The sequence below is a fragment of the Haliotis rubra genome, unplaced genomic scaffold (assembly GCF_003918875.1).
Source record: "Haliotis rubra isolate DU_JTF1 unplaced genomic scaffold, ASM391887v1 Scf1042, whole genome shotgun sequence".
Lineage (NCBI taxonomy): Eukaryota > Metazoa > Mollusca > Gastropoda > Lepetellida > Haliotidae > Haliotis > Haliotis rubra.
The window spans coordinates 313,624-323,564 of NW_025764940.1; the positions used below are offsets into that span (position 1 = coordinate 313,624).

Here is a 9,941-nt window from a genome sequence, read left to right on the forward strand (position 1 = left end):
AAAAAAAAAATTCTGCCAGAAATTTCTGTAGAAAAAAAAATTCTGCCAGAAATTTCTGCAGAAATGCATTTTCAGAGCCAATTTGTGAGCTTATGAAAACATGAACACACTTGCACATAATATTTTTGGATTCATCTCCTTGAGATCTTTCCAATGATATAAAAAATGTTTTTGTAGCATGCTTCCTTCTGGGTGTCAAGTTAGGACTGTCTGACCATTCCTAAGTTGTCCCGCCCGGCCTTAGGAATTTTTTTTTCCTGCAGAATTTTTTTTTTCTGCAGAAATTTCTGGCAGAAAAGATTTATAATATGGTATATATGCCTCTGTTGCTCCTATAATCACCCTAACTGGACAGAGGAACACTGAATTGTATATGGCAGATGCATAATCCTTGAAACCATATTAAGCAGAGTCTTCATTAATTGTACACCTGCACACATTAAAATTGTCTAAATGAATTGCTCTTTGTCAGATTTTACTTTGAAATTATCTAATTTGCAGTGTGCAAGTAAATGTGACTTTAAAACAATTAACAGCCTTTTAATGAGGCCAGCCAAATATAAGAATACATTGTACATGTACTTGGTGAAATCCAACAATTCAATCAAGATGAGATATACTATCATAGAAAGCAGAGTTAACATCAGACAGTGGGAAAATAACACAAACAAGGTCATATAACATAACTGTATGTATTGTTTCATAAATGCCATAGACCACATTACAGTTACACATGCTGTACATATACAAAAATATATATATATATATTCCAAAACACAAAAATACATTATGGTTATTTGCTTTTCTTTATGGCAGGTTGGTTGTAATAAAAGAACAAAATTTAAAACTTTGACAAACTATAACAAGAATAACATGTACATAATAATGAAACTTATATATCATAGGTGAGGGACATATATACATAAAAACTCTACAAAGATTTCTTGTGCAGATGTCGGTATTATCGTGACATCTTCAAAATATGTTTCAACCAACGCAAATTTTTCAGTTATTTCATCATTATTTTCGATCTGAATATCCAAAGAAAAGATTATAGCAAATGTTTAATGTCATCGAAAGTAAAATGTATGAAAGTAGAATTGTATCATGTGACAAGTTTGACAATACTGTGTTACAAGAGAGACATATGCGACATTTATATCTTAACACTAAATAACTTTTTGTGATAATTAGTTTTTTAGAGTGGCATTCAAACCATCACATCAATGACAAATTAAATTTACACCTCAAACACAATTTGATCAATAAGTAGGGTCAATACGTACATCAAAACACATGATAATTCCAAGAAAAGAAGGTCCTTTCTAACCATGACAGGGGACCATTATGATTTTTACTTATTGTTACCTAGACAGGGATATTTACAAGGAGAATAATCAATTTCAGACTTAACAGTTCCAACAAGAGTCATCAGAAGATGACAAATCCCCCCGGCCCCACATATTTAAACAAATCATCTGGCCAGAACAAATAATCTGGCAGTTACTTAAAGTCCAACTTAATTTTTTTTAGACTACATCCAAATCCCTTCCATTGAAATCAGAGATGAAAAATATAATTTTCTATAAATATACTCTGCTGAAGTTCTGTTGAAATATATTGAAAGGTTTTCGACTTGTGACTCGGACACAAAATCCACCCCTTCTTTTTGAGACTAAGTCCAAATCGTTTTCATGGAAACCGAGAAAAAATACAAATGACAGAAATCTGTAAATCTGCACTTTGGGATCTACTTCTAATTGAACTTGTGTAAACTCTGGCAGATTTATTTTTTTAGTTACATGTAGCAGAATTGTTTTACTTCAGCAAACATTATGGAGAGTTTAGTATAAATTTCATTAAATAACGTTTTCCCATTGAAAACAACTTAAAGTTGTAGGGTAAAGGGTTTCCAGAAGTAGGATGCTGCTCAAGAATTAAAATACCTAACATAACATAAATCAAGAAGAAATAGAAATAAAGATAGAGATTTCTTTAAACAAGATTTCTTCCAACTTGATAATTCAAACTTATGAACTTTGGCTTATCTCAGTGTCCGGTTGTCTTGAAAGTCCAGTTTGGTTTCAGAGATGGTTCCTGTCACAGAAAACAAAAAAAACATATGACAGCAGTGTATTTTACCCCGAGCCCCTCCCAATGAAAATAACTTCAGCATAAGGCATCTACGCTTCATTTATTCCAGGAAGGTTAATTGTACATGGTAAATGGCGGCCAGAAAACAACAGGCAGAGATATGTACTTCATGACTAATTGCATAAATGTTGACCTAAATGTGACAGCGACAGTGAGGTCTTAGTTATAAAGAAATGACAAAATTCACAGATATTACATGTCATGTGACTAAATGTTACCATGAGTTTACGAACAATGCCTTGAGTACTTACACTATGGTAGCCTGCAGTTTGTTAGATTTAGCAACTCTGAGTTGGCGCGCGATTGCGCTTCTACATGGTACATAAAGCAAACTTTGACACAGAAGAGCATTCCTGGATACCGCAAAAAAAAACCAACTAACCTCTGAATAAAAACACAAGCTACTTTGTAATGTAACATGTTGAGGGAATGGATCATATTGTATGAGTTGAAATAATTTGATTACTTACGTTTTCTTCTCAATATACTTGAAATGAATTCTTTTCTTTGTCATGTCGCTAAATTCAATTAGAACATATTCTGAAAAACATGAAAAACACTTTCAGTCTTCTCTCATTTCAGGTATAAACACATTCAACATGCTTTAGAAATATATTGAGTGAGTGAGTGAGTTTAGTGTTCCAGCACACTCAAAGCAATATTCCAGCTAGAAATATATTAGACACAATAACAATGTAAGGTTTAAAATAAATATGAATCATAATTTGAATATATAGGCTATTTGTATAATGTTAGAAATACCTCCATCAACACGCTCAACATGGCCAGGGTATCGAGCTGCTCTGTGCACCAACCATGGAGCCTCAACCTTGTCACCAGTCTTCAACTAAATCAAACATGTACAATATGTGTATTTATTCTCGTAGGCTTTCACAAAGTGGAAAACATCATAGTGAAAATCTCAAACAATATAAATATGTAGCTTCTTCACAGCTCTGGAGGTTAATGTGATATAAACATTTACATATACATTGTACATTGTACTCACAGAAGAAGACATACCTCAAACCTGACCTTCTTTGTTGAAAGCCACTCATCCAAGTTGTAACCAGTCCAATGTATTTTAACTCTTTCCTTCTGTAGTGACAATACTTTGGCTTTATACCTGTTTTTAATCAAGATAAAAAGAATTATGATTTATGGAAACAAGAAGGTTCACACAAATATTTATCTCCACTGTTGTTTTTTTAATTTCAATACTGAAATGTCTATATCCTTCTTGAACAACAACTTTCACTACAGACTATTGCTCAAGTAACTACTAGGGCAGAAATGAAGTAACTGTAGTAATAACCAGAGATGGAATTATCTTTGCTAGATTCAAACTTATCAAATTTGTTGTTGTAGATTTGCCAAATATGCAGAATCGCTTCAGGTATGAAAAATAAACACTGCAATTCTTTGAGCGACACAAAAAGTGTTATCCTTCAAGAAGTTTCAGAATGAAAGAGGGTCCGACTATTGATTTTGCGTCAAATGATGATCAGTACCTTAGCAAATCTATCTGAAAATAATCATAAGAATTGATGTAACTCATGAATTTGTGATTTCCAAATGTGAAGTTTCTTTGAACAATGATGACAATAATAACATACCAAAAGCCGTCATCCTCTAAAGCCTCCACAATCATTCCAACCTTGAATTTGCAGGGGGGTATCTATGGACAAAATCCATGACATGCATGATTAGTAAAATGAACTAGTCAGCTCACTGTTATTTTTGTAGTCTATTTTCAGAGTTTTCTAATTAAAAATTTACCAAGTAATATCTTTCACACAAGTTGCTTGAAACACTGATACTGATGATCCATAATATATACAATAAGTCATAGCTAATAACACTGACAGATGTTTTGATAGATGTTTGTAATTGAACTAACATGTTCATTCATAAGTTTAATTCCATTTCTGCACAGCAAAATCCACTTGTCCACCATTACAATAATATTTCTCCTCTGACACAGTGACCCCTTCCATGAAATGTCACTAGATGCCATGCAGTTGTGGTGGAACACATTACCTGCACTGGCAATATTTTACCTGCACTGGTGCAGTCTAGATTCGACAAAATTGATACCTGCAGTACAGCAACATTGGATTGAGTGAGTATGGTTTTACGCCGCTTTTAGCAATATTGCAGCAATATCATGGCGGGGAACACCAGAAATGGGCTTCAAACAATTTACCCATTTGGGGAAACAAACCCAGGTCTTTAGGGTGATGAGCAAACACTTTAACCACTAGGCTACCTACACCGCCCCAGCAACATTGGAAATGGCCCCAGAAAATCCTAATACATGTACAGACTAGCACTTTTCATAATTGCTCACCTCATTATTCATGTGTCTCCTTTTTTGCAAGTAGGACTCAGCCTGAAAGAAAATGTTGTTTTTACATAAAAATTATATCAATTACAACATACCAGTATTCACATATTACCAAAAAATTAGGCCATTAATTAGCAGTAGAGATATTTATTAACTTACCATTTCCTCACTTTCTGCAATCCTTGATGCCTGAAAATAGATTTGTCCGCATGTTATTTGTCCATCTTATAGAAGCTTGTACAAGTAGGGTTCTATTTGCCATCATGACCAGTAGAAAAGAAAATAAGTCAATTGGCTGAGTGATATGAACATCGACATTTCATTGATATTCCTTTTCCATGACCTAGCATTGGGAAGATGATTACAATGACAGACATGTACAGATAGACTGTGGAACATTGTGGCAAGAGCAAACTGAAGCAGTATAAAACCATTTGTTATCTTAAAATAGGAATATCTAAAGTAATATGAAATAATACCTAAATAATTAATGCCACTCAAAAAGCTAGGAATATCTAAAATTAATATATGTTTGAAAACATCATTAATTCAACCTTCAGCGTTTCATATATATCCAATTCACAGATGGCAGTTTAAGGTTTCTATAACTTACCTTTTCAGGTGCTGTTTTCTTCAAGCTTCTCATATTTGAACTTGATTGAAGAGTCTGATAAAGAAAGTATGATACCTTATGAATATGAATGACATCATTGTTCTTTAATACCACTCTATAATTTACCAAACCATAACTTTGTGATAGAGGTAATCATTCATACTGATTTGTTTAGTTATTAAAAATTCATAGGTGCATGTAATCAGAACAGTTTAGTTTCATATTTTACCTTTTGTATATCTTTATTAAAGGATTTTAATTTATATTAAATATGTTAAAGTGTAATTACCTTTCTACCCCTTCTTGATGCTCTTCCTTTGTAAGATATCACCTGAAAATAGTGCCAAACTTACATGAACTGCTTTTTTCAAGCCAGAAAGAAACATAAATTGGATGAAGTGTATCATAATATGTATCATTTACATTCAGTTTCAATTGACAAACCATGTGTATACCTGACATTTAACATGCAAAATACAACAGAATCTGAAATTGAAATAAAATACTTACTGGAAGCTCTGGACATTCCACGCCAGGAATATTCTAAAAGAAGATGCAGACTGTTATTCTCTAATCAGTGAATTTTACCATAGTTGACAATAAAATTACCAGCTTCACATCAAATATATGCTAATATATGTAGTAGTATGGAATTGCTGAGTTGATTCCAAAATCATTTCAGACACAACACCAGGATGAACATTGTCATTATGGGGTAAACAATATGAAAAATAATTTTGTAAAAGTGGGCTTATTAACCAACCTCAAGATGTTCCTGTGCCGATTCCTCATGAAGTATATTCTGCAAAATGGCAAAAATGCAGTTGAAAATGCTGATTATTAACAAATGATATTATTTTTATGAGTAATAATAACCTACCAATCCATTTCCGTTTTTCAGATCTTCATTGACATTAACTCATTTTTAGTTGGCATGTTTTCATTGAGAAGGAATTACTGTAACTCACCTGAACTAGGGTTATTTGAAAGTCACGGCCATCATCATTATCATTGAATGTATACACCTATAAATTAGAAATGAATAATTTACAGTGGGCATTATCATGCATGTTAAATTTTAAAGCAGATATGATATCAATAAGAAGAAAAATTAATTACAAGGTGTTCTTCAAAGTGCCTGAATATTGCCAGGTGTGCATACTGAACAACCAACAACTGATACAAGTGCATGACTAGATGCAATATTGTGAATGCTTGGGAAGACATGACATGACAGTTTTGAATGATTATTATTGAAAACTCATTACTGACTTTATTAAAAATAATCAGTCCAAATACAAAATTATCCTCACATCAGGCTCAGGGTAATCTCTGCCTCTCTGCAAAGTTTCTTTATTCCGATGCTCTTGTAGCTGCTGTGATTTCCTTCTTTTCTCTGAAAAAAGACAATGGTATTTCCAGACTAGGTATTTTTTTCTTTTTTTCTTTCAATGCCTTACTCAAGTGTCTTCTGTATATGACCGAGTGTGGTGTTATCTTAAAAGTTGGGAATTGGTTGAATCTTCATAATTGATGATTGGTTCATTATCAATCATCGAAAATGGTGAGTGTCATTTGTCAAAATTACCTGTAATGTTTGTTATTGCACACCAAACATGGAAAACATGTTGTTGTTTATTTAATTGCACAAAATGCATTTGTAAATTTCACATCTTAAAAAGGAGGACTAGTATGTTAGGAATAAATTTCTGGAGTCTTAGGATAAATTCAGTCATGACTTTGAACGAGCTCGTAGTGCTTATGTAATGTAAATTTAATGGACAGAGACAAAACCAACCTTGTGAAAAATATTGTTAATGTAAACAAGGGTTCCAAAACTGTTTGTGTGTTTGATTATGCGAAAATATGATCAACTGCTTGATCATTTTGTCACTCATGACCAATCTTTGATTAATTCAATTAATCGGACCACCACTAGTGTTGCAAATGATACACCATCAAGAATGACACACATCCAACAACGTCGAGAGAGTCTGACCACCCAAATGTTTATGAATACCCTAACTGACCAGCAGAGGTTTCTGGGGACATTTGCCGAAAGCATGATTTGCCACAAAGAATCAGAAAAAATGAATGTACATTTTACACAGAGTGAACTATACCATCTTATCCAGTTCCTGTCCTACAGTAATAGGTTCTATGTCCCTCAGCTCCTCAATCAGTCTGTCCTTTTCTTTCAGTCGTTCCTTTAATATCCAATACATCGGTATAGCTGCCTCTGACTGATTTCAGTTCCTTCAAATAGAATATGCATATTGATATATTCTAATGCCAAACGCCAAGATAACCATATAAATGGTTCTCGTGTTGAAGTTAACTGAAGGAATTATTGTTTATTCAAAGTTTAGATCTGAATCTGTTCTTTATACCTTGTTTGCTTGTTTAATCTGTTTCTAGTTGAAGATTGAATTCTTCTTGGAGATTTCACTGTTTCTGAATTCACTGTCAACAGTCTGTAGCCAAAGAGGTTGCCTCATCTTTGAATGAAACAGTCTCCAAGAAACAGACATGTGTTCACTTTAGTATGTTTCTGCCTTGCTTACTGGCTGAATAAATCCATCATGATCTCAAGCATGAGGCGATAATTGATTCGTCAGGGATAAGCAGAAGCTACCTTCACTACAAGGTGAACTTTGAAACGACCACCAAAGGATAAAGGAAGGGAAAAATTAAGTAAATTGAAAAGAAAGAGCACACAGTAAAAAACAATGGATGCATTATATTAATAGGTTGAAGCAAACTGGGGGAAAAAGGACAACAATGAATTATAAGTGAACTGCTTCATGACAAGATCTAAGTAACACTTTACACGTGATGGATCTGTAGGTTTCAAAGCCGCCTGGCACTGTTTTTCCATTTATTATCTGCACTGCCAAGAGGAAGTTGCCCCACTTTACCTGATCTTAGGTGAAGGTTGCGAAAAGCCTGATGAAATAAATATTGAAACATTTTAGACACTGTACATTTATTAGTGCAGGAGTAAGTGAGTTAACATTTTAACGTCACATCGGTAATATCTCAGCCATATCGTGACGAGAACAATTTATACAACATTTGAAAGAGCAAAAATCTGTCGATGATGGATAGTTAAAGTCCTAGAGTATCTGATATGAATATAAAACTAGACTGTATAAAATCTAAAACATTTTTACTAAAAAAGACAGTAATATAAAACACGGGCTGGCAGATCGCCAACAACTGAAGGTAGATCACCATACTAGGGCATTAGTGCAGGGTAGTATGTTTGGTCAGTAGTGTGTATAGAATTAAAGGGTGGGGACTTTGACTTCGAAAAAACCTTGTTAGATTAATCTAAACCATCATAAACTGGGGATGTATGTTTGGTCCTTAGTATAGAAGTAAAGGGGTAGGGACTTTAACTTCGAAAACCTTGTTAGATAAATCTAAACCATCATAAACTGGGAGCGTGACAAGGACCCCATGCTTAATTTTGCACTCAGCTTGTCTGGTGGAATGACCAACATTGTATTAGTATAATTTACCAAGAAAGGAGTACTCAGCAAGAAACCCCTGTCCAATAAAACAACATCAATAACTTACCATTATTGTAGCTTTGAAATTTAGGGTTGTACATCTGTAGGAGGAGTTTCTGCCAGGAGATGTATCCAGAGGGTTTTGAACCAGGTCAGCTCCTAAAGAAATAGGGAGATAAAACTGATAACACTGTCAAAGAACTAAATTAGATAATATCATTCAAAAATATATTAAATATTTTTTTCTGCCTTGATATGTAACTTTATATACACCCATCAGCATGTCAAGCGTCTCCAGAAAGTCATCGGAATCCTCCTCGTCAAGTAACAGGTCACTCCATAAGTTGTCAGTAACTGCATACTCTGCGTATGGGGCACTCAATGTCGACATCATCATGAAGCTGAAATTAAAACCTTAACACTTATTACATTTGAGATAAGTTTTATACTTTGTACCTACACACATGCAGCATTAACATCACTAGCGCTACAAGCTGCGACCGATAAAACCGATATGTTGCCCTCTTTTTGGCATCAAGGTATGTCGAATATTTATCAATATTTGTAAACGCCTACCCTCAATAAAGGAAATGTGTTCGAATGTTTTGGCGTTGCTGGTTAAAATTCGATTTTCCGAGAGGCCCATGTCTACTAGGAAAATAAGGAAATGACTTTTAAAGTCAGCCAATATAATCCGGTGTCCGATGTAACAAATTCGAAGGCAACAATGACCAAGAATGGCCACTATGAATGAATACACCTTCCTGCGTTATTCGTTCTGCATAATCTAGAGTAGTTCCCCTTGAGAGTTTCAAAATAGGAATCGAAAGACGAAAAGAAAATATCTACTCATCAATTTTGCACCCATGTTCTTTTAGGGGCTCGTCATTGATTTCGTACAGGGCACGGTGAGGAGGGTGGGTGGTTGGAGTCCACTATATATAGATTTAAAGTGTCTGGGGTAGGAGGTGGGGCATTCACATTATTTACAAGCTCCCCATAAAGATCATTATCACCCCATCCCCAGCTACATCGGGGAACAATATACTGGTCAAAGTGACAATACCTGAGGAGGCATTTTAATTGTCTCGTGAATTGTCCTCGGCACCGCATAGACAATACGCGTCTTGGGTAACATCTATTACACGTTTTGTTGGTTCAGATCAACACCGGATGCTGATGTTGTTCTTGACTTCAGGAGAGATTATAAAAGTACTTTTTAATGCAATATACATTGGTCCTGCACGGTTATATTTTGATATCTAATTAAGTATATCTTTACAAATAAGTACACAAACTGCTCGCATAAATA

At 34.3% G+C, this 9,941-nt stretch overlaps 1 protein-coding gene across 1 annotated transcript; it reads right to left on the bottom strand.

The window, feature by feature from the left end:
- Nucleotides 1-2,040: 2,040 nt before the first annotated feature.
- LOC124275012 lies at nucleotides 2,041-7,339 on the bottom strand. The gene is made up of 13 exons (XM_046710465.1): nucleotides 7,238-7,339; nucleotides 6,083-6,139; nucleotides 5,878-5,916; nucleotides 5,625-5,657; nucleotides 5,404-5,445; nucleotides 5,115-5,168; nucleotides 4,661-4,690; nucleotides 4,505-4,546; nucleotides 3,771-3,832; nucleotides 3,178-3,280; nucleotides 2,917-3,001; nucleotides 2,625-2,694; nucleotides 2,041-2,097 (listed from the first exon to the last, which is right to left on the bottom strand). The coding sequence occupies exons 1-13, from the start codon at nucleotides 7,337-7,339 to the stop codon at nucleotides 2,085-2,087; spliced, it is 732 nt and encodes a 243-aa protein (XP_046566421.1). The 3' UTR covers nucleotides 2,041-2,084.
- Between the last annotated feature and the right edge of the window lie 2,602 nt (nucleotides 7,340-9,941).